At 39.5% G+C, this 25,784-nt stretch overlaps 1 protein-coding gene across 1 annotated transcript in view; it reads left to right on the forward strand.

The window, feature by feature from the left end:
* Nucleotides 1–25,784, forward strand: part of HDAC9 (histone deacetylase 9) — a 573,266-nt gene that overhangs the window by 508,372 nt on the left and 39,110 nt on the right. Inside the window, 1 exon segment of the mRNA XM_078150730.1 lies at nt 18,133–18,277. Coding sequence (XP_078006856.1) covers nt 18,133–18,277 — 145 coding nt within the window.

Raw genomic sequence — 25,784 nt, forward strand, 5'->3', positions numbered from 1 at the left:
CCAGTGGGAATGGAGGTTCTGCTCTGTGTGGTCTGTGTGTTGAAGAGAGGGCTGAAATTCCAAATCAACTTTCATAGTGCTGGTTCAAAATAATTATCAGTTGTCTTAAACCCTTGTTCTGAGATGGGGTCCATAGATATCATCAAGCTGCCCAAGTCCATGAACCTCCCCCCAACATATACACACACATACTTTTTCTTAATTAAATTGAGTTGACTAAGAAACCCATGTTTCTTCTAGCTCCTGCCATATTCATTTTCCTAAGAGGTCAGGAAATTCCCATTCTACTTGCCATTCTGAATGTCCAGGTGGGGTAGGAAATTGGGATTCAGAAATCAGCTGAGGATTACAAAAGTGTATCACATGGAATTATTTTTGGCCACTTGACTTTTCTTTTATCTTTAAGCAGAACAATTCTGAAATGCAGAGATATAAAGTAACATTAGTCAAAGATAGTCTCACACATTTGGAACTGTATACATATGTATATAGATAGCTATGTGGCACAGTGGATAGGCCCCCAGGCCTAGAGTCAGGAAGACCTGAGTTCGAATCTGGCTTTCAGACACTTAATAACTGTGTGATACTGGGCAAGTCAATTAACCTTGTTTGCCTCAGTTTTCTCATCTACGAAATGAGCTGAAGAAGAAAAAGGCAAACCACTTCAGTATCTTTACCAAGACAACCCAAGTGGGAGTCACAAAGAATTAGACACAACTGAAATAACTGAACAACAACAAACTTATGTACACATGCGTGTACATATATATATATATATATATATATATATATATATATACATACATACATACATTCACAAGTATGTAATTATCTTTGGGCTCACTCTCCCAACTTACATTAGATTAGCATGTTAGGTTCCCAGAAGACAATGGCTACTTCTCCCCTCAGGATTCTATGGGTAACCCCACAAGGTTGGGTTTTCTCATACTGTTAATCATGAGTGCCTATGTGGTGTGTTCCCCAATATTTACCAACCATTTCATATTGATTACCTTTTACAAAGGGGATAGTTGCTGAGATGATATAGCAGGGATATAAGCTTAAAAAGAAATGAAATGGAGGTGTATTTTCCATTCTGGATGCACACAATCTTCGGAAATATAGGGTTGAACATTTAAGTATAAAAGCAGTGAGGCACACATGTAGGAAACATGTGGAGGAAAGCTATGCCTTGTGAATCCTGGCCTTAGGGGTCTTTTTTCTTCCTTCATAGAGTCCCCACCAACTTCTTTTAGAGGTTACCTTGGTGATGGATGAGTTATTCCTTTGCTCAGCTGAGCTGATTCCTTGAAGGGCTGTGTCTCAGCTGATGAGTCAACTCCCTTCCAGTCTGGGTCAAGCAGGTTGCTTGAGTGCCGTGATATTAGAAAGCTTGTTCATCTATTACCAGAGAACAGTGAGCACAAAAGAAACAGAGATGCCATTAGCTCCCAGACATATGGCAGCCAGGTGGAAGACATGTTAGCTACTACCTCTATCCCCACCCACAGCAGATCACAACAGTTCTTACCTCAATCACTATCTGGATCAGAAAGGAAAAGTGAAAAAGGTTTAAGGATAGGCGTATTGATCCTTTTTTTTTTTTAATGTGAAGTCAGTTCCTGCTCAGTGTCTCCTGAGACTGAGCCCTCTGTCTCTATCTAGACAGAAAACTCTTCTTTATCCCACAGGACCAACCACTGTTACTTATCAACAAAAGTAGGCCCTCAACGTCTACTTTCTTGTTGGAGTAGAAGAAACTAGAAACTATCTTCACATATAACCCATTGGGAAAGGCAAATATGATCATCCTTTCTGGACTTGTCCCTAATTGGCCATTCCCCATAATGTATAGGTAGGTGTATACATAGGCACACACACAAATGGTGATTAATCCATAGATCTATGTATTCTGTAGAGAGATGTCATGGCACGATAGATAGAGTGCTTGACCTGGAGTTAGGAAGACTTGGGATCAAATGCTACTTCTTATAATTGCAGACTTTGTTACCAGAGGAAAGTCATTTAACTTTTAAGAGCCTCGGACAGCTAGGACTCTTCATTACAAGTGAGTTGCTATCTAGATCAGTGGGGGAAAAAAAACACACAGAATCATAGAATTTGAGAATTACAAGAGACCTTAGTGCCCATCTAGTCCAACATACTCTTAAAGGGAATCTCCACCATAACATAATGGGCAGGTTGCTGTATAGCTTCTCCTTGAACACCTCCCAGGAGGGGAAACCTATGCTGACCAAATGATAACTGCATGATGTATTTATCTATGCATTCAATTTCATGTGGCAGTGGAATTGCCTATGTTAAGTCTCTCTCTCTCTCTCTCTCTCTCTCTCTCTCTCTCTCTCTCTCTCTCTCTCTCTCTCTCTCTCTCTCTCTCTCACACACACACACACACACACACACACAGACACAGAGTATTAAATAATGACATATAAACCATAAATTTGATCTGACTCAATGCCCAAAATGCCATCTTCATTGTTTTCCACTGGGTTTTCTTTCACTATGTGGACATAGCCCAAAATTTGTTCAGTCATGGTCTAGAGAGTGAAGAAATTTAGAAATACTCTTTGTGTTTTTGTGCTTTATTTCCCTAGAGTGTTCTTAAGGGCATGGCCCTGGAATATTGAATTCCCACGAAGACATTTTGGATAAAAGATGGATTAGGTAATCTCAAATTGGAAAGTCTGTTTGCTCTTTCAAGTCTATCTCCTTCAAGGGCAGCAGAGCTGGCTAATCAAATAAAAGAAATTTAAAATGAAAAATGGAAGATAAGCACAAGTCTGTATATACATTATAATTCATTGGGAAAAGGAAATGAAAGCACCATTCTTGAAACAAGTCAAGAAACAAAGAGTTATTCTCACGTCCATTGACAATATAATTTATAATCCAACCCCAGGTTTTTTCTATATTTTTCCCCCTATAGTTCAGAGGTCATTGTGACTTGCAGCCTGGTAAGAGCAAAGTTTTAAATTTCATTCCTTTAAAAAAGTGTATAAAATGTACTGTATTCCTACCTTCAATCAGCCATCCAGCATTAATTAAGTACCTACTATGTTCCAGGCATTGGGTTGAGCCCTCACTGAATCCCTCTTTGCATGTCCTTTTCATAGCTGCTTTTGAGTCCCCTCCATAGATAATGTACCAAAGACAGCTTCCTTCAAATGCCAGTTCTGGCTATTTCAAATCCCACCTTCCCTCAATGCTCCCTCTTGAGGTGATTAATTAGGCAATTATGACTTATTATGTGGGATTTTTTTTTTTTTACAAATAACAATACCTAGATCCAGAGCTGTAAACACTGGCAGGGCTGACTTGGACTTCCAAACACTACATATGTAATTGAACTCAAATTAGGAAGGTCAGGCAAGGCCTTGGTAAGGGACTCTGCACTTTGTCAGATGTATTTATTCATGTGCTGAGGATTAGAATTCATAAACATTTTGCAGGGTTTTTAAAAGGCAATTTCTTTTCCCTTGTTGTTCTTGGCTGGGACCTGGCAATAAAGTGATGCTCTGTCTCCCATGTCCTATTATCAGCAGAAACCGGGTACTATATACTAAGATGCAGGAGGATATCTAGGCTTTTTGTGGAACTGAGACCAATTGCCATTGAAGAGACTAGCAGGAAGGGCTCCCTTCATGAATGGCAGACACACTTTCACCCCTAATGGAACGCATTCAAGTGAGGATTTTGTTCAGAAAAATCGGGCTACCCAAGTATCTCCCCTTTTTTCTTTTTACTAAATATGCACGGGGTCAATGTGAAAACAACATGCTATTGGATTAACCTTTTCAGAAATTAATTTAAGCATGGCACAGGAAATTCCTGCAGGCAACTCTTGATCTTGAAGACAGGCCAAAAAAAAATCCATTTTTAAAAGTCTCTTTTTCTTGGAAAACTCAAGCCTTTAAATGCTTTATCAATCCAATCAGGGTAGGAGGAATAATCTTGAACTTCCCCTCCATAGGGCTGCAGATACCACTTTGGTGTTTGTAAGAAATCAAAAAGATTTCCAAAAAAACAAGGACCATTAGGTTTCTTTAGGGGCCCTCAGCTAAACTTAAGTGACTAACCATAAGTTTTTCAGAGTCTATGAGTGAAAAATCTTCAAGGCTACCAAGACATTGGACCATCAGCTCTTGTTTGTATTTGTATGTGTATCTGTGCCCCTTGTTTTCAATCAAATTCTACATTAAGTTATGCAAAGCTCATTAGAAATGTCCCGCTGGGACCTCCATGGGAGGCAATCTTCCCAATAGGTGAGAAAAGCTTAACCACTTGGCATTTCCATGAAATCCAAAATGAAAACAGTGAAATCTTCCATGCAGGTAAAAAACAGCCAGGGAGTGGGGTTGGGGAGTCTTGTGGAAATGTTGGCTGAGGGAATTTAGGCCTTGGCTATTAAAAGCACACCTGTCAAAACAAAAGAAATGACAGTTTAAGCTTGTTAGAGGGGGGAGAAATGCCAGAGACTAAGAAGCTGTTGAGATGATGATACAGAACCTAGGACTGGAAATTCAAGGGTCCCATTTATAGAGAATAGCATGCTTGCTGTTCACCTCCCTCCCTGGCCTCAAAGTCAAACTTAAAGGTGTCTCCATCCCTCTCCTCATTTTTTCAGGATTTAAACCAAATGCTGTCCCATGTCCATCTTGCTACCATGTTTTGATTTAGTCTAAAAATTAGAAGTATCTGTGGAGATGAAACTAAGGCATGGTGTTTTTCCTCTTCTTTTGTCTCCAAAGCTGATGAGTAAGCATCCTGGGTTGACTACCCAAAGTTACAACAATCACTCCAGTCATTTTTGTTTTTTTTGATGAGGCAATTGGGGTTAAGTGACTTGTCCAAGGTCACACAGCTAGTAAGTGTCAAGTGTCTGAGGCTGGATTTGAACTCTGGACCCACTGTGCCCCTAGCTTTTGAAGTCTCAAAGACCTTATTGTCCAAGTTACTCTTGAGGAATTGTATTTTAATTTGGAGAGAGGAAGTACACTCCCCCTTCTTTCTTCCTTCAGGTTATATATGACATAGGTGTACTCTTTAGGAGAATAGGGGTGAATCAGAGAGAGCTTGGGTGCTCCCAAAGAATTGGAGCTTATGAGGAGAAAAAGGTAAGGGTATAGGACAGAAGCCCTCCACATGCTTCTCTTGGGAAGAGAGAAGTTAGAACAGGAAGGACTGGGAGCATCATCAAACCCAATGAGATCATTTGTATAGATGATGAAACTGACAAGTGACACGGCTTACTCATGATCACTCAGCTAGAAAGTATCAGAGCTGATGCTCAAAAGCAAGTCTCCTGGCTCATGATGTCATTTTCTTTGCATTCAACCACAGCCTTGGGGAGCCTGAGAGTGCTGGCACTAGCAAGAGCAGAGGAAGGCTGAGCCAGCTCTTTGGGCACCTTCCTAGGGTGAATCACCAAGGGAAAAGGATGAGCTTTTTTGGAAAAAGCAAAAAAAAAATACAGTGGGAAGCTAAGAACGTATTATGTGCTTCACCAGGGTAGCCATGGGATAATAGACCGTTTGTCCACAATGATATTACGAAAGTATTGAGATTTTGGTCTGAAAACATTGGGAATTCTTGAAATATGGAATCATTTTTTTGTCTACTTTCCTTAATTACCGAAATCTTGTGTGAGGAGGGGGGAGTGGAATAAACATTTCTATAGTACCTACTATGTGCTGAGTACTGTAGTAAGTCCATTTTACAAATATTATCTCATTTGATCCTTACAACAAATCTGTGAGGTAGGTGCTATAATTATCCCCATTTTACAGTTCAGGGAACTAAGGCAAATAGAGATTAAAAGAGTTGCCCAGGGTCACACAGCTAGCAAGCGTCTAAGACCAGATTGAACTCGGGTCTTCCTGACTCTGGGCTAGGCACTCTATCCATTGTGCCACCTAGAAGGAGGAAAGTATACTGAACCTGTGATTTCATCAGTGTGGGAAATCTCCAATGTTGAAATTCCCTCTACCAATACAGATTGGCAACTCTTCTGTAATTTAAACTCTCATAGAAGATGTGGGAAAATTGGAACATTAATACATTGCTGGTAGAGTTATGAACTGATCCAACTATTTTGGAGAGCAATTTGAAACTATGCCCAAAGGGCTATAAAAATCGGCATACCCTTTGATCCTGCAATAGCACCTCTAGGGCTGTATCCTGAAGAGATCATACAAATGGGAAAAGGACTCACATGTACAAAAATATTTATAGAAACTCTATGTATGGTGGCAAAGAATTGGAAATTGAGGGGATGCCCATCAATTGGGGAATGGCTAAGCAAGCTGTGATATGTGAATGTAATGGAATACTATTGTGTTATAAGAAATGATGAGCAAGCAGACTTCAGAAAAACCTGGAAAGACTTGTATGGACTGATGCTGAGTGAAGTGAGCAGAACCAGGAGAACATTGTACACAGTAACAGCCACCTTGTGAGATGACTAACATTGATAGGTTTAGCCCTTCTCAGCAATGCAAAGATCTAAGACATCTCCAAAGGTCTCGTGATGGAAAATGCTATCCACATCCAAAGAGAGAACTATGGAGTTTGAATGAAGATTGAAGAAGATTATTTGCTCTTTTTTTTCCTTCTATTTTGTTTTGTTTCTTCTTTCTTGTGGTTTCACCTATTGGTTCTAATTCTTCTTTACAACATGACTAATGTGAAAATATGCTTAATATGAACATATAAACAAAGCCTATATCAGATTGCACACTATCTTGGGGAGGGGAGGGGTGAGAGAGGGGGAGAAAATTTAAAACTGAAAAATTTATGGAATTGATTGTTGAAAACTAGATAAATTAATTAAAAAAAAATAAACTCTCACAGAATTTCCTGAGCTACTGAGAGATTAGTAGGTTAAATGAGAAGTTAAATGATTTGCTAACTGTCATATAGCCAATAGGAGTCAGGGACAGGGCTTGAACCCACAGTCTTTTCAAGATTTTGCCTCTCTTCTGGATTTTGAAAGGAAGATGCCGTATAGACAGAACTTGAATCTTCTACTACTTCTTAATTTACCTCTCTCCATTTCTTTTTTTTTAGTTCAAGTTGATAGTAGGATTTCTTAATAGAAATATCAACACGTTAAAGAGGTTTGTCTTAAGAAAGCCTCCTTCAATTTCTCCTCATGTTGTGACTCAGCCAAAAAAACAAACAAAGATATAGTAACACCTCATTTCTCCCAATCATTGGGGAATTCATACCTTAGAAATAGCCAGATGACTGAGGTTTGCCCCCACTCCTTACCTACAAGGACTTTTTCTTTCTTTTTTTTTTTTTATTGAGTTTTTCTTTTATTTTTCCTCAAGTACACATAAACAAAATTTTTTAACATTCCCTTTAAAAAAATGAATTCCACGTTCTCTCCCTCCTTGAATACACATGTTGTCATGGAAAATGTTTTGATATTAGTAATGTTGCAAAACAAAACACAGACCAAAAATCAAACAAGAAAACAAACACAAGAATAACAAAGAAGGTAAAAAATATGCTTCCGTTTGCCTTCACACACTGTCAGTCTTATTTTCCTCTGGAGGTGAACAGTATTTTTCAACATAAGTTCTCCAGACTTGCTTTGGATCTATTGCTTAGAATTGTTAAGTCATTCACAGTTAGTCATAGTACAGTATTGACGATATTGTGTACAATGTCCTCCTGGTTCTGCTCATTACATCAGTTCATGTAAGTCATTTCCAGGTTTTTCTGAAACTACCTCTTCATCATTTCTTATAGTACAATAGTATTCCATCACAATCATATACCACAACTTGTTCAGCAATTCCCTAATTGATGGGCAGCCCCTCAATTTCCAATTCTTTGCTACCACAAAAGGAGCTTCTATAAATATTTGTTGTACATATAGGCCCTTTTCCCTTTTCTTTGATTTCTTTAGGAAACAGACTTAGTGGTAGTATTGCTAAGTCAAAGAGTATGCAATTTTATAGCCCTTTGGGCATAGTTCTAAATTGTTCTTCGTGATGGATGGATCAGTTCATAATTCCACCATTAATGCATTAGTGTCCCAATTTTGCCACATCCTCTGCAACATTTGTCATTTCCTCCTTTGTCATATTAGCCAACTTGATAGGTATGAGATGGTACCTCAGAGTTGTTTTAATTTGCATTTCCCTAATCGCTGGACAACTAGGTAGTGCAGTGTATAGGGCACTTGGGCTTGGAATCAATAAGACTCATTTTCATAAGTTCAAAAGCAGCTTCAGATACCTCCTAACTGTGTGACCCAAAACAAATAACTTAACCCTGTTTGCCTTAGTTCCTTTTCTGTAAATTGAACTGGAGAAGAAAATGGCAAACCACTCCAGTATTACCAGGAAAATTCCAAAGTGAAGTCATGAAGAGTTGTAAATGACTGAACAACAACAAAAACAATAAATTGATGATGATTTAGAGACCTTTTTCATGTGACTACAGATAACTTTCATTTCTTCTTCTGAAAGCTACCTGTTCATATTCTTTGACAATTTATCAATTTGGGAATGGCAAGGATTTTTTTTTTCAACTGTAACCTTTTCTTCAAGAGCTTTTCTAATTTTCTCTGCCATTTAACCAGAGGAAGTTGGATATAATTTAATCTTGTCTTGACTATTAAATTTGATTCTTAATGGTTCCTGGATATAGAGTGGGAAGGGACCTAGGGGCCAGTCTATCCAACTCTTCTCCTCCACCTGCATTTTAATGTAAAGAAAACTGAGACCCAAGAAGTTCATGTGACTTGTTCCCAATTGCACTCGTAGTAAACACTTGAGGCAGATCCTCTGACTTTTGAGTCAATGCTTTTTTTTCCCCCTATACTGCACTTTCTCCTACCTCAATTATGGGGCTTGGTGTTCTATAATACAGTAATGGCTTCAGGTGCTATTGAAAGACACACAGCTATTCTTTCACACCTTGAATGGCACCAAAATTCCATACAAGCCTGTCAGGGTCATGGTCTGTTTTTATAGGTATTTCTTTTTATATGACCCCCTCAGTGTCCAGCTGTTTGTGTTTGCCTTACCTCCCAAGCTGATAAGTTGTACTTTGAAATCTGTATGATGAGAAATGAAATTATCAAATTTATCAGAAATGTATGTAAATGAAGAGTTTTGAGACATTTTGGGTAAAGTCTTAAATGACCTCTCTTTAGAAAATCCATGAGTTGGTGATAAGGAACCCAGGCTTCAAAGAGAATCGAGGACTGGAATACAGATCTGGGAATCATTGGCATAGAGATGCTAATTAAGTAAGAAGAGAGAAAAGGAGTTTGGACAAGGAGAGCCATGAGATATACACAGAGTTGGGAAAACATATCAACTTACTGACATCATTTTGGCTGCTCAGGGACCGTCTTTGGGAGGAAGTGTGGCATAGGGAATGGAATGCAAGTTCAAGCCCTGCCTTAGACACTTCCTAGCTAAGTGATCACTGGTAGGTCACTTAAACTATCTTGATTTCTGTTTTCTTATCTGTAAAATGGGGAGAATAATAATACCTACCTCACAACGTAGTTAGTTATAAAGATCAAATTGTGGAGATAAAATCCTCTGCACAAATGAAAGTGTTACATTAATACCAAAGATCCTCCTTGTTCTCATTATTATTGCTTACTTTCTGTTGTCTTCTATATAGATTTGTGAATAAGTGAGCTCTGTGCGGGTAATTGAAAGCATTGTATTCAGATTTTGGTGTAAGGTCAGCATACTGAGGGTTTCTTTTCATTGAAACAACCTAAATATACCAGACCAACTGATGATGGCTCTAGTAATATCACCTTTGTTAACAAAAAGTACCATCTGGAAGTTCATAGTAGAAGGGGAAAATGATTCTGGAGTCAAATGACCTAGGTTCAGATGCTTCTTCTGACATTTCCTATCTCTGTGACCTTACGCAAGTTAATTAACCTCCGTGGGCCTCAGTTTCCTCATATATAAAATGAAAGGATTTAAGTATAAGCCCACTGAAGTCTCCTCTAGCTTTAAATCTCTGATTTGAAGATATAAACAATGATGATGATGACAACAACGAAGGTGATGGTGGTGACAGTAGTAATGGTGGTTAGAAAAGGAGGTGGGCCAGGAATACAGTAACAGGGAGACATAGTAGGTAGATGGCTCAAGGGCTGGACTTGTTCCATAGAATGCTGAAAAGCCTATAAGAAAAATGCCACCAAGGCTGTGGGGGTCTTCTTTATAGAAGACCAATGTAAGGACATAGACAAGATTTGCACGTAATAGTCATGGATGAGGTGTGATCAGATCTTAAGGAAGGACAACCCACAAGAAAGGAAGTCACAGATCCAACTGGAACTCACAGTTATTAGGTACAACATCTATGTAGTTGGTAAAGAAACTACGAAATTTAGAATAGCTTTAAAGTATTGTAAAGGAAATCATTCTACTATAAAACTCATAGATATAGAGTTGGACCTTAGAAGCTATTGAGTTCAATGCATTCATTTCATAGAGGGGTAAGCTGACATACAGATTGGTCAAATGACTTCTTCAGCCTCATACAGTTAATAAGTGTCTGAGGCAGGATTTGAACCAAGGTTTTCTGGGTTCCAAGTCTAGTACCCTATGCACTACTCCATGTTGTTCCACCATTAAGCCATGTCGATGCCTACTGATTTATAAGATAAATGGACATCATGACTTCTCCATGCATTTATATCAATTAATCAACAAACATTTACTAAGTTCCTACTGTGTGCCAAATCATAAGTTATGGGGATATGAAGACAAACAGAAATATATGACCTTGATGTGTTTCTATTCTGGGAGGGGCGGGAGAATACTTTTCCTGAATTCCTCTAGTCTCGACAAGTCATCACTTGGTTCCCATTCTTCTGGCCCTGAATCTCTCCAACTTTAGTTTGGTCATCAAATGACAGAGATATGAACCATCACCAGGCCCTCTAGGGCCCTTTGTACTTTGAAAGGCCCTAGTCGGTACTTTCCTAGAATAGTATTCTAGAACTCAGGGTCCTTCTCCCACCAATATGAAATCTCAGAATTTCAGGCCTAGGTTAGGAGAAGGGGGAAGTTACCAAGTCCTGATTTTTCCTGATAAGGAAGCTCTTTCCACCAAAGAAAATCTGTAACCATTCATCAATTTGGCTATTAGAGTCTCAGGGAGGTAACTAGGCTACACTGAGATGTTTACTAAATATCAGTGAACAACTGAGGATTTCCAACAATTTTTGTCTTGTCTCTTTTTTTTCTTTTAATGTTTCCCTTTGTGTTTGCACTTCAGGTTAGTCTTCCCCATATGTTAACAGTCTATCCTTACATAATACCTTTTCACACAAAGAATCAGAATGCTTATCTCCCTCAACAGAGCAGATAACAATTCTTCTCTTACCTTTCTTTTGACTCAAAGAAGTTCTGGGGAAATATTTTTTGAAAGTTTTAACTGGGATATGTGGGTGCAAAGGAGAAGGGGGAGAGAGAGAGAGAGAGAGAGAGAGAGAGAGAGAGAGAGAGAGAGAGAGAGAGAGAGAGAGAGAGAGAGAGAAGAGAGGGGAGGGGAGGGGAGGGAGAAGAGAGGAGAGGAGGGAAGAGGAGAGGAAGGGAGAGGAGAGGAGAGGAGAGGAGAGGAGAGGAGAGGAGAGGAGAGGAGAGGAGAGGAGAGAGGAGAGGAGGGATTTCTGCTTTTTCTTTAGTTGAGGGGGGTAATATATGTGGGCTGTTTTATGTAGTTAATCCTTTAGTTTTCAAAAAGATTATCAAATTTTGGCTCTGAAATACTGACTTACCCCAGATTGTTTCTTTCCCTGGATACTCTCAAAATTGCAAGAGTCAAGTTTTGGCTATAAACCCTTAAATCAGACGGTACCATCTACAGGGGATTTCTATGAACTATAAGGAGTGTTGCTAAGCCTCAGATGGGACTAGGAAATGGAAAGACTAAATGTTAAGGACTTGCTATGACTTCTCTTATGAGCTGCTGGAGCTTCTAACCCTCTGCGCTGTGTACAACCTAACAAGTTCTGAATAAATAGGATGTTGTCTTTGTGTGACTTGTGGAAGTGTCATGGGAGAGCTGAGTGTATGTCCACTTTTTTTTTCTGCCAAAGACTGAGTGTAGAAAGTGTTGTTTTATGCTCTTTGTAGATGCTTCAAAACTTTGACTTCCTTGGTATTCACACCTTTGGTTAGAGAGTGTTTTAATACAGTCTGATATTCAACTGAGCAGTTGAGTTGAGTTCCATGAAAAGCAATGGAGTGTGCTGGAATCTAATGGAATCTAATGGAATCTAATGAGAATTAGGGTAGATATCATAAAAGCCTTACTCCTATGACAGATGGGAGCTGTTATAATATATGCAGATGACAATGAAGACAGCATCTGAAGACAGAATCCAGTTACAGGTGTGTCCCAGATAATTAAATCCCATTTCTTTGTATGTCTTTGAATTATAACTTCAGGAAAACTTAGGACTAGCTCATTCCTGGTTTTTCTCTTTACTTGTCTCCTCAGCTTCCTTCCTCCATCTAGCTCCACAGCATGGGTGTCCCCTAAGGCTCCACTTTGAGCCTTACTTTTTTCTCTATGTAGCCTCACCCTTGAATATCCCTCTATTTCAGTGACCCCCTTCTCCCAATGAAAATATCCTCCTGGAACCTCATTTTGAGCAAGGGCCCAGGTTGGACATCCTTCATTCATCTCTCAGCTGGCAATAGCAAAGACAAGTGAAAAATGAGTGTCCTTAAGGAGCTTCTGATGTAATGGGGGTGCCCACATGTACACAAATAGACACATCCATGTTCCATACAGAGTGAGTGAAAAGGAAAGCTGAGGAAGGAAAGCATGCCAGGCCTGGGGGCAGCCAATGCAAAAGCACAGAGATGGTAGCTGGAGTGTCTGTCCTTGAAGGAAGGAGGAAAACATGAGAAGACTGGAAAGATAGAGAGGGTCAGATTGTGAAGAATGTTCAATGCCAAACAAAGGAGTTGATTTTTTTTTTATCCCAGAGTTACTAGGAAATTCTTGGCGTTTCTTGACTAAAGAGTGGGATGAGGGTGACATGGTCAACCCTGTACTTGAGTCAATTCATGATGGTAGCTGCATGGAGGATGTATGAAGTGGGGAGAGACTTGAGGCAAGGAGAGCAAACAGGATTCATATGTATAGCTGTATAAAAGGCACAGTTCAGGTTTCTACACAAAGGTAAAGGAAGCTGTTGTTGACTTTCCTCAACCTACATTTCTACCAAACACATATAAGAATTTACAGAATGTCCTAAGAGACCTTTAATGCCCTCACAATTTAGTATTTGCCTACAAACCTCTACCAATGAATTATGTCTTTAAATGCTGGTGGTTAGTTTTAAATAACAAAGACTAGCAAGGCAGTTCTGACATTTTATAGGATCCCCAAATTCACTTTTGGCCATTGAAGTAACTCATTTGTTTTGGAGGTTCTTCTGCAGAGAAAACATGGAGGTGACAGTCATAGCTGTTTTAACTATTTAAGGAACTACTCTGTAAGAAGGAGATTGGACTTGTCCCCCTTGAACCCAGAAGGAATAACCAGTGATATTCCAGGTAGAAGTGACAAAGGAAGCTTTTGATTTGATTTGAGGGAAATTTTCCTACCAGAGAAATACCAAAATGGAAAGGTCAACCTTAGGAAAAATGTATAAATGCCACCCCCTAGCTCTTCCAGTGAAGGTTGGGGAATCAATTTATTGAGAATGTGGCAGAAGAGATTTCCTGTTCAGAGAAGATTGAACTAAATGTCCCCCTAAAGACTTTTATCACCCCTAAGAATCCACAGTTTTCTTCAAGACTCAGTTGAATTTCTACCTTCTATAGGAAGGCCTTTCCAATGCTCCCAGTTACTAATGCCTTCACCTAAAAAAAGTCTTTTATCAATATTGCATATACTTACATGTGTATATGTTGTGTCCTTTTGGCCAGAGGTTAAGCTTTTTGAGGACAGGGGCTGTTTCAATTTTGTTATATGGGTGGTGCCTAGCATAAAGCTTGGCACATAATAAATCCTTAATGATGCTTCTAATTGACTATTGATTAATTTCTGCTTCTGAAAATTTTATGATTTGGTAAAATTTAAGGGCCTTAAATCAATATTTTTAAAAAGCCATATCAACAAAGTGTTGAAACGATACTTGCATCCTTTTGGAGATTTTTAGACTCCAGGACCAAAGAGTTGGGATAAGAATTTATATCATTGTGGTTCCTTGGAGAGAGTATTGGTTCAAATGTCCAAGGTCCTGAGTTTGAATCCCACCTCCACTATGTCCTTTCATTTCGCTCCCTGGGCCTCAGTTGCCTCATCTTTCAAATGAGTGGATTAGACTAAATTTATTGCTGAAGTCCATGAACCTAGGAATTTAATACCAACTGGTGGTAAGCCATTAAATGGAAAATTCCTATGCCAAAAAGAGATTTTGAGAGATCATGAGGTTAAAAAGTACTTCATAACCCTACATTCATGGATGCTATTTCATCATGTCAACAATCCTTCTGAGCATTTTATACTCTCTATGCAGGGTTGACACATTCATATGTCCTTATGTAGCTGTCAGAAAATTCATTTCAAAGTGAGAATTGTGAGCGCTCTGTTGAGATCTAATCTGTCCAGGCCCAGAGCATGCCAAGAACTATGTAAAGTGGGGGTGCTGCTGAGGGGCTTGGTGCTGTGCCTGTCAGGTGTCGAGTGATTTCTCTCTGCACTGCGGGATTTGGGGCCAGATTCTCTCCTGGGACACTCCTTGATTTTGGAGCCAATGTCCAAAGGCATGAGTCAGCCAACAGAAATGAGCTTTTCCGGCAAAAGAGGGCTTGATTCCAAGGAAGCCCCCAAATACTTGGCTTCAATAAGCCAATGGACTTGTGATTTTTACAGTGTTTTTATAGTAATATTCCTCATAAGTTACATAGAGCATCCAATGATTTTGTCAAGATTTATTGGTAGATAATTACATCTCCTTGGCTCTTGTGAAAGATAGGGCAAGAAGAACCTCATTGGTGCTGAGGCAGGAAATTTGCTGGAAGCCAATTAATTGCATGAGACTCCTTTCTCAACCAATGAGCCGGCATGATGCATCTTATGACTCTCAGGCAATTATCAACAAAGTCAGATTGGTGGGAAGTCAATGTTTCCTGCGTCTCCTATTTCTGACTGTAACATTATTATTATTATTATTAATGCAAAAATCCTCCACTTTGTTGAAAGTACTCTAATTTATTGCTTAATGACTCCAGCCAAGTCCAATCACCCACAAGAGCCAATGTCTCTACAACATCCAAACAACTAAAAGGAATCTAGTTCACCTTCATGAGATTTCCTTTGTTTTCTTATTTACTGGTTTATCAGAAGTAGCTTTTGGTTTCAGAATTATTTGTTATTTGCCTATTAAACCACTAATGGTAACCAACACTTATGAATGGTGACAAAATAAATTTTTCATGGAAGTACTTTTAGAGTTTCATAACTCTCAGGGATGGGCTAGGCTTCTTGGGAGAGGCAGGCTCCTTTTCATTGGAGATCTTTTAAGTCGCTTGTTGGGATAGTTAAATGAGTTGTCTCTTCAGGCACAGAATGGTTGGACAAAATGGCCTTTAACTCCTTCCAGCTAAAATGCTATGAAATCTATATGCTATTCAGAATGTAATTCAATTCAACAAGGTGGGCCAAGCCCTGTGCTAGGCTGGCAATAGGAACACAACAAGAAATACATACTCTCAAGGAACTTACTGCAGGGAAATAATGTGTACAGAGATAAATAAATACAAAAAGAAATCTGAAGGAATTAGGGAAATGCATGAAAATAATTGAATTGAATTAAATTGAATGGCAGCATGAGATGGCAAGAAGAGTACTGGCCTTAGAGTGAGAAGACTTGTGTCCACATTCCTGCTCCAATATTTGCTGGCTCTATAATCAAGGACAAATCCTCCAGCACCCTGAGCCACAGTTTTCTCATCTGTAAAGTGGTGGTAATAATATTTGAAATACGAAGAACTTCACCAAGTTCCTGTGAGGAAAACATTTGGAGAACCCTGAAAACCCAAATATATAATATCTCAAGGATCTTGGATTTCTTTGCTGGGAAACTCTATCTATGAATGCAGATCTCCACCTATACCTAACAGAATAAAGAAAAGAATAATACATTTAGATCTGGAAAGGGCCTTTGAGGCCATCAAGTCCAATATCTTTATTTAAAAATTAGGAAACAGATCCAGAGAGGTAGTGACTTGGCCAAGATCACATGGATAGCAAGTAGAAAGAACAACCTTCAAATCCAGGCTCTCATACCATTCTTAGGAAGTTGCCTCCCACTCAGAGATTTAAGCATCTTGCACATATTCACACACTCCAGTGTCAGAGGCAGGATTTGAACCTAAGTGTTCTTCACTCTAAGTCCAATGCTCTCCCTCTTTCCCACTGCTGCTTCTCTTGTATAGTACATAAATTACTCAAAGTACTATACGCACATATAATATATATATATATATATATATATATATATAATATATATAAATATATATAAATATATATATATATATATATATATCTATATAAATATATATATATATATATGCATACATACATATATATATGTGTTTGTGTGAAGAAACCAATTTGATATCAAAAGAAAAATCAGAGAAAATAAACATAAGGGAATATATACTGGACAATACAGAGTGAAGGAGCCCTTTCATATTGGACTGAAGTAAAACAGCAGCTCCAAGAGAGAAAAGTCCCAGATCTCACTGAAAGAGAAATTTCCCAAATTCTTTCATGTAGCAAACTAGAGATAGGAACATAAAGTTCAACATGTCACCTTGTTCCCAGAGTCTTTCTCCCTCCAGAGCCCTGAAGAAAGGTTGTCCTCACCATCTTTTTTGATGCTTGAGGCTAAAAGAGCCCAGAATCTCTCTTCTCCTGCTTTCACTGATTCTGGCCTGCCCTCATGCCGGCTCATTGGTTGAGAAAGGAGTCTCATGCAATTAATTGGCTCTTTAAGCCAAGAGTTTTATTCCTCCCTGGGACAAGACTGTCTTTTCAGTCCCCTTATAAATATCAGCTGGGGCAAGTTCAAGATGAGCAACTATATAGAGTATACACTATTATTATCGATGAGTTATGATAATTAAAGATACAGAGGACGTAAAATGTAATTCTCACACATTTACTCTGGTTTTGTCCTACATTTTCATTTGGTATTAGTGAATGAATGAATGAATGAATGAATGAATGAATGAATGAATGAATGAGAAGCACTTATTACGTGCTGACTATGTACAGTAGTGGAATATAAATACAAAGAAGCAAGACAGTCCCTGCCCACAAAAATCTAATTTTCCAATAAGGAAAGACAATATATACAAGGAAGCATTAGACAGGGAAGAACCTTTTTGACAGAGAAATGAAAGAAATGATTAGAGCCCCATGAAAATTATTACAACTTTTCCCAGCAATGATAGTGTTGGTTTGGATACTGTTTGTAGAACCAGAGGTGGAAAGGAGGTTGGGGATAAGGGTGTAGAAGGCTATGGAGATGGCATGGAAACAGCATAATCAGACTGGGTGCAGATTATGTGTGCCAAATGCCCAACACAAGCAGCCATGTTTATCGCTTTCCACTGTAAAATGTCTGCATGTGTAACCAAGATGTTTAGACCCTTGGAAAGTAAAGATAATGGGACCCCCCCCCCAGTTCAACTAGGATGTCAGTGATGGTTTGTGTTTGGAGTGCCCAGCTGTGTATACAGATGCAATGAAATTCTGTCTGTGAGGAACCTACAGAAAGAAATGACATGAATAACTAACATTTTAAAAAATGAATAATACACAGACATGCACCTGCTCCTGAGACTCCATAGATTAGCCCTGCAGCCAATATATAAGCCCCTTGGAATTCAATTACATGGCTACAAATGGGGAGATAAAACAGGGCCTTCATTTTAGAACCAATACTAGTGAAACACAGACTCGTTCCCAGTGGAGTTTTTCCTGAGGATTCTCCTGCTTCCCCTGGTTCTCTCTCCATGAGGTTTGTGGGGCATTACTAATGTTGTGCTGCTCATAGACTTTTCCTTTCTCTTCTTGCAGCTGGATCCTGTCTCAGAAGATATTCTGCACCAAACTCCAAATAGAAATGCCATTGCTTCTCTACAAAAGACCACGGAAATTCAAAGTATGTCTTCGGAGTTCATTGGTGATTTTAAGTCCCTCCCTGTCCCCCCATTAATACCAGGTACAGCTATTTAAACACACACAGAGAACTACAGCCCAGGGATTAGGGTGGGCCGCCATTGTGATTTTTGCAGGCTGTTTTATATTTATAGCTAAATTGATTCCTGAGTTCTTTGCTTGGCAATCTCTTATTGATGCCATTGCCAGCCCCATCCCTCACATATTACATTTAGAATCTTCTTTTCCTGATGTTTCAAATCTTTCCATTTTCCACTCCTACCACTGAAGCATTTTGTTACATGGAAGAATGAGGGGAGAATAGAAATGCTCTACCTCTTAAGTGTCCTGACCATTATGAAGAGTAAAGAATTTATCTTCTCACATTACTGAATACCAGCCATCATTTGTCATGCATTCATAACTTACCAACTCCAACGGAGCTGTGATCTCATCAATGTTGGCATTGCCTCCAACAACTCAGAACATAACCCTACTGGTGCATGCCTTTCCTGGGTGACTCTAGGGCTTCTTTTCTGAAAAGCATCAAAGAGATAACCTATGTGAGCACTTTGCAAACCTTAAGGCACCGTACAAATGCCAGCTATTGTTAATAATAGTTGATAGTGGTTATCAGCTACTATTAATGATAAATAAAATGATTAATACTCAAAAAGGATTAACATGTAAAGAAATTTTCAAACCTTAAAGCTTTATATTTGTATGTATATACCTATGTGTGTATATGTGCATGCTGGGCATTATTAAAAATAATTAGTAGTTATTATTAGCTATTACTAATGATTAATATTTTCAATAATTAATTCTAAAAAAAGGATGAACATATAAACAATTTGAAAACCTTGGACTATTATATAAATACAATCTATTATCCTCATAACTCTGAAAGGCAGATGCTATTATCTGCATTTTATAGGTAAATGGAAAAACTGAGGCAGAGGTAACTTGATTAAGGTCCAACAGCTAGAAAGTGTTTGAGGGTAGATTTGAAGGTCTTCCTGACTCCAAATCCAGCATTCTATTCAATCTACCAGCTAGTTGTTTATTTTATGAATAATTTATTGTTTTATTCATAATTTTAGTATTGTTTATTAATGCTTAGGGATTTTAATATCATTATTAAGCTTACCATAAAGGTCCACCAAATGTGTTCTGCAGGAGCAAAAAAAAAAATTCAACAGTATGCTATCATTAGTTAACCAAACATATTAGAGATCAGAATTTTGGGGTTCCCTTTTCTGTTTAATATCCATCTCTTTACAATGCAGTTGCCCTGTCTCCAAAAATAAAGCAATTTTGATTTTTGAAAAAGTTAACAAGCTCAAAACTGTGATGTTAGAGTTCTAAATCTTAAGCTGCATAAAGAAGTGAGTAGATATTATCTATCACTTGGAAAGTTCCAAGAAGGCAAGCACTGTGGCTTATTGAAATTGTGTATGTCCTCAAAAGCCATCCCAGTGCTCTGAACACACTACAGTCTTAATGAATTAAATTTAATTAGTGACAAAGTAGTGCTGAGAATTTGGGTCTCCCACCTCCCATCCTAGTCTGATGGCCATTTCATCTCTTCCCAAACTCAACTGTCCTAGGACCCTCTGCCATATTATCATTGTGGAATTATTCTCAGGGAATAGTAAGTTGGCTGGGCTAATGAGGAAGTTGATGTTGCCAAAACAAACAAACACATCTACCCACCACCCAAACAAGTTTCATGTATCTGGGAGTCACTCCTATCCTGAAGCTCTGTTTCATATCAGATATAGCCCCTTCATGTGTGCCCTCCTCCCATCCCATCTCTTACCTAATCTAAGGCAGCTTGAAAGGTCAGTGCATAGAGTGCTAGCCTGGAGTCAGGAGGACCTGAGTTCAAATCCAGTCTCAGACACTTACTAGCTGTGGGATCTTGTGCAAGTCATTTAACCTCTGCCTCAGTTTCCTCAACTGTAAAATGGGGATAAAAACAATACTTCTCAGAGTTGTAAGGACTAAGTAATTATTAAGGATTTAGCACAGTGCCTGGCACATAAGAGCTATATAAATGTTAGCTCTTATTATTTATTCTTGTTTTCATTTACCACTCACTATGCTTGACTTCTAAAGTCTGGTTTTATGACTGGAGACTTGAAGGGGAAGGGAGCTTGAAAATCTCGCATTCAGCATTCTTATTTTAAAGATGAGAAAACAGGGACCAAGAGAAAGTCAATGACCTGAGCAGATCCCATGAGGAACAAGCCAAAATGAAATTGGAAGCCATGATTCCAGTATAGAGCTCTTTCTACTGTGCTGTCATGTTATCTTTTTATATCTTTGTATCCCAAACCAAGGTGGATCAAACCAATCAGAAAGAATTCATTGAGTACCAAATAAATATATGCCAAGCAATGGCCTAGGTGCTGGTAATAAAAAGACCAAAGTCAAATGCTACCTGTCCTCAAGGAGCTTACATTCTTTTGGGGAGATAATATGTATGTCAATAACTAAATACCAATATATTAAAAGAAGTATTTTGGGTATCAGGGAGGGTACCAGCAGTTGGGGGAATCAGGAAAAGCCTTCTGTATGTTGTTGGGGCCAAATAGTGCAAATGCCCCATTTTATAGCTGAGGAAATGAAGACCTGGGGATTTTCCCAAGAGCACACTCATAACCAAGGTGGGGAGGGTTCCAAGCCAGGTCCTCTGATTACGAAATCAGTGCTCTTTCTAATGGAACTACATGATCTTCCAGTTAGGGTGTGTAGGATTTATGATTTGTTGTTACTTCTTTAAGATCTTAGACCAACTCTCAATGCTTTGGCTCTGGCTACTGAAGTTACATTTCGTTTACCAGCAGAGTTTTCCTTTCACTATGAGTCCTCCACCCCCACACATATATCCCCCACTCTATGCCTCCTTTAAGTCTTAGGAGGTGTTCCGGTTTCAGCTCCCCACCCCATCTCCAGCTGGGTTCTGAAGAGGTTCTTTTGTGCTATCTGAAAACTATGAGAATGTGCTGAGGCAGGCCCCAAAGCATGTGGGAACCATTCAGTGGGGTTCCCATAGAGCTGAGTCCCCAGGCACACAGTGAGGTGCTGACAGGCTGTAAGTAAGTTTTGGTTGGAGGGGGGAGCCCCCCAGCTGAGGGTGTGCAGGTGCCTGAGTCCCTCATTAGCATTGGCCCCTTGCCTGGCAGCTGCCTGTGCTCATGTGCCCTATGGCAGCATCACCCCTTTCCTTCTGACCCTTTTCTATTTCTGAGCTTAGCTGAGGTAAGGAGATCATACAAGTAAATGAAGTGGAATCCAAGTCATTGTATGGTTATCAGCTTAGCCTGTTTTATAGAAGCCTACAAGTGACAAGGTTCAGGAGGTCCTAAAGCACAAGGAGGTGAAGTAAAGAATGATCATGGAACTGTCTTTTTCCTGTATTTGCTACCTCCTTGGTGGCTTCTTAGCTTGTCTAAAGTGACCTCACTTCTGGCCAGTCAGTGGGGCCCTAGGATCTGACCAGGGTCAAACCAGACAGTCAGGAAAAATGGGATAATTCAAGTCCTAGCTTCTTCCCAAAATTCTTGGGGTATGTAATTTCCAAGTTAATAAGCAGGAATTTCTTTGAGGAGCAGCTTTTTTTTTTCTACTAAGCTGGCAGACAGTAATTCACAAAACATGTAATAGCTATTCGTGTTTTATCCATAGTCATATACAGGCAGCTAAGCATGTGGGAGCCTTACCAGGCTGGGGCACCTGATTGCTTGTTAATACTTGACAGAAATAGGAAAAATGGCCACCTTTTACTATCTACCTCACAAGGTTCTTGAAAGGCTCAAATCCAATAACATTTAAAAAATGCTATATCACATTTCAGAACAAGAATAATGGATGCCCCCATTATTCTTAAAATGCAAGCAAGCCCCAAACTCCATAAGAATCCTTGTTTCTACCCCCTTCAGAAAGATGTATATTTATATAGCCTTTTTGACCTAGAGATGTTTTCCTTAAATATTTTTACACTCTACCAACCTTCAATGTAGATGTGAGTTTGCTGAGCTGATTTCATAGACTCATATTAAAAGAAGGGATGGTGGGAAGGAAGGAAGGAAGGAAGGAAGGAAGGAAGGAAGGAAGGAAGGAAGGAAGGAAGGAAGGAAGGAAGGAAGGAAGGAAGGAGGAAGGAAGGAAGGAAGGAAGGAAGGAGGAAGGAAGGAAGGAAGGAAGGAAGGAAGAAGGAAGGAAGGAAGGAAGGAAGGAAGGAAGGAAGGAAGGAAGGAAGGAAGGAAGGAAGGAAGGAAAGATGGGAAGAAAGGAGGAAGGAAGAAAGGAAGGAAAGAAATAGGAAGGAGGGAGGAAGGAAGGCAGGAAGGAAATGAGGAAATGAACATTTCTTCATCACTGTGTGTCAGGCCCTCTGGTAAGTGATTTGCAGATGCCTCATTTGATCCTCACAACAACCCTGGAAGAAGGCACTATCATTATTCCCATTTTATACTTGAGCAGATGGAGTCAATTGGAATATCCAGATGCTCTCCCACCCATCTACAAGCACTGGACTTACAAATGACCTCTACCTATCCCCTTTTACTCTCTGTCCCACTACCTTCTATTGATTGCCTTTCTCTCACTCTGTACTGCCACGGACACTCCTCTAGAAAGGCTATGTGGCACAGTGAACAAAGTCATGAAGCTGGAGTCAGGAAGATATGAGTATGAATCTTGCCTCTCAGACTTACTAGCTATGTGATCATATCCAAGTAATTTCATCGGTCTCAGATTCAGTTTCATCATCTATAACATGGTGACACCAGTGCCTGTAGGGCTGGTGTGAGGAGAAGATAAAATAATGTAGGTAAAGTACTTTGCTAACTGGAAAGCTATACTTTTTGGCACTCAACAGTCAGCGCTTTGTCTATTTTTGTTGCTCTGGGAGCCACTAGGGTCCATACCTAGCTCCCTCTTGGCCCTAGTACATTTCACCTGTCATCCTCCCCCATTATAGACTTTACCAGTCTGACAGAATCCTGGTCTTTCTCAGGTTCTGAAGAATTAATCTAAAAGAAAGCAATGTCCCTTCCCTGTAGTTGCTCATAACCCTTCCCTAGGAATGCATTTTTTAAAATTGATTTTCTTAGGTTGGGTTAGGCTTGCCTTGGTTGCAGTGCTAGAGAGAAACACATCATTTCAGATATTCTTGAGTTGGAGAGAATCCCCAGACACACCAGGTCTCCAAGGCAGATTTCCCTTTTGGTATTTACTTCAGGCCCAGGGTCTGACCACACAATCAAGAGCTTCCTGTTTTCAAACACATGGGTAATTAAAGCTCCAAGATCCATGTTCCAAAGCCCATGTATGCATGAGGAGTTGGGGCTCCCTGTGATGGAACAAAGGACTGTAGAGGCTAATGATGGGTATAAAACCTTCCCCTGCTTTACTTCAGTGAAGGTTTGTCTCTGCTGGGGCTGTGGATTCAGACTCTCTGCATAAAACCAAAGAAACTGGGACAAAGAGGAGCTCACACCTAACAACATTCACCAAGGCAAGAATGCACCCTATTTCCAAAGGAGTGATTTCAAAAAACAAGTTTACCCTGGACAACACAATAGCTTCACTTTCCCACCTTGGGATCCCAATGGAAACCAGTTTTTTCCTCTGCATTTCGGCACTAAAAACCAATTTATTTGGAAAGAGAAAAAACCCCACCAATTTATTTGGAACTTCTAACTATCCATCTTCCTAACCAAAGCACTGATTATAATGTGATTATTTTTAGCACTCTAGAAGAAATGGGGCTCAGGGGCTAGGGAAAGTTGGGGTTAGAGATTGAGGCTTAGAGTACAGATTTGCCATTTTAATTTTTATAAACTCCTTCTAGATTCTGCCTTACATTTGTAAGACAGCATGAAACACCCAATTTTCTTTTTTTACTTTGTAGCCACAGGATGTTAGTCTAAATCTCAGCTCTATAAATTATTGCCTGTGTGACTTTGGCCAAGTCCCTTGATCACTATGGGCCCCAGTTTTCTCACTTGTAAAATGAAGGAGTTGGACTAGATGACCTCTAAGGCCCCTAGTGGATCCAGATGTTTCATCCTAGGGTTCTGTAAGGGCTGGATTTGATCACAGTGTCTGGGATTGAATCCTGGGTCTCCCATTAGTTTACTGTGGTCTTCAGGTGAGTCCATGTACTGATTCAGGGAAGATATTCAATTTCAGAGGTTTCCTGCTTCACTCATAGTTAGCCAGAAAATTAAAAATTAAACAGAAGACCTACTTCCACTAAGCATTTTGGTTAATTGAGATGTGACTTTAATTAACTCAACCCTACCTGTTCACACCTTAATCACCTTAACATCTTAATATGTGGTGTTAACTTGAACATGCCTCACCAGCATTATGTATGTGATTTGTTTGCTACATCAATATGTTTTCATTTCTTTCCATTTCCCCAGTGATTCCAATTAGAATGTGAACTCCTTGAGGCCAGTGATGTTTTTGCTTTCTTCTTTGTACTACCAGCACTTAATACAATGGCTGGCACACAGGAAGTCTTAAGAAATGATTCTGATTTTGCTGGTTTCCTACTCATCCCATACAGAGAAAAACAGGACCCTGATCATACCCACCTCTCCTCATTCTTATGACTAGTGGTCCCAAGATGGAGCAGCAGCATCTACTGGCACTGAAGAGAGTCACCAACCTTTTTTCCCCCAACCCAACCTTCATTATCCCATTGTGCATTTCCCACCAGGACACAAGACACTCACTGTCAGCTGAATGCTAACATTCCTATCCCTACCTCTGTTGGAAGACTTCCAGAGCCCCACACCACTCTAACCCTCAGAACCATTACTCTCTTGGTAGGAGAGCATCTGCCTTGCCATTATTCCCCAAGGTCATTGACCTTACCACCTGCCTTTCTGCTTTCCCTGTTAAGATACAATCTGCTCTTTTCATCTTCCATGGACTGAACATGAATTCAAGCCCTCCATCATGCTTCACCTCCCAATTAAAATGTGAGCACTATGAGAGCACAGAATGCCTCTTTACCATCTGTATCCTTAGTGCCTAGCACAGTGCTTGGCACAAAGTAAGGACTTAATACATGTTTTTCCCTTCCATTACAACCTATTTCATTCCTTCCCATTCCATATAGATATATGTATATCTATTTGTGTGTGTGTGTGTGTGTAGGTGGGTAGGTAGGTGTGTTGTCTTCACCATTAGAATATATGCACCTTCAGGGTAAGGACTGTTTTTGGTTTTTCTCTGAAACCTCAACACTCACTGCAATGTCTGGAACATGATAAGAGCTTAATAAATACCTGTCCATTTACTCACATTCCAATACCTAACATCTAGTTAGTGCTTTCAAGTTTTCAAAGTCTACTGTGTATATTATCTCATTTGAATCTGACCTAAAACTTCACTTGGTAGTGCCTGTCTTCTGCTGGCTTTCTAGAATTTATCCTGAATATCTTTTTTTTTTCACAGTTGTTCATGTTTTGCTTCTCCCATTAGACAGTAAGTTCCTTGAGAGCAGAGACCATCTTTTGCCTTTCTTTGGATCCCCAGGGTTTAGC

This window comes from Phascolarctos cinereus, unplaced genomic scaffold (genome assembly GCF_003287225.1).
Source record: "Phascolarctos cinereus isolate Bilbo 61053 unplaced genomic scaffold, phaCin_HiC Scaffold_1;HRSCAF=81, whole genome shotgun sequence".
Taxonomy (NCBI): domain Eukaryota; kingdom Metazoa; phylum Chordata; class Mammalia; order Diprotodontia; family Phascolarctidae; genus Phascolarctos; species Phascolarctos cinereus.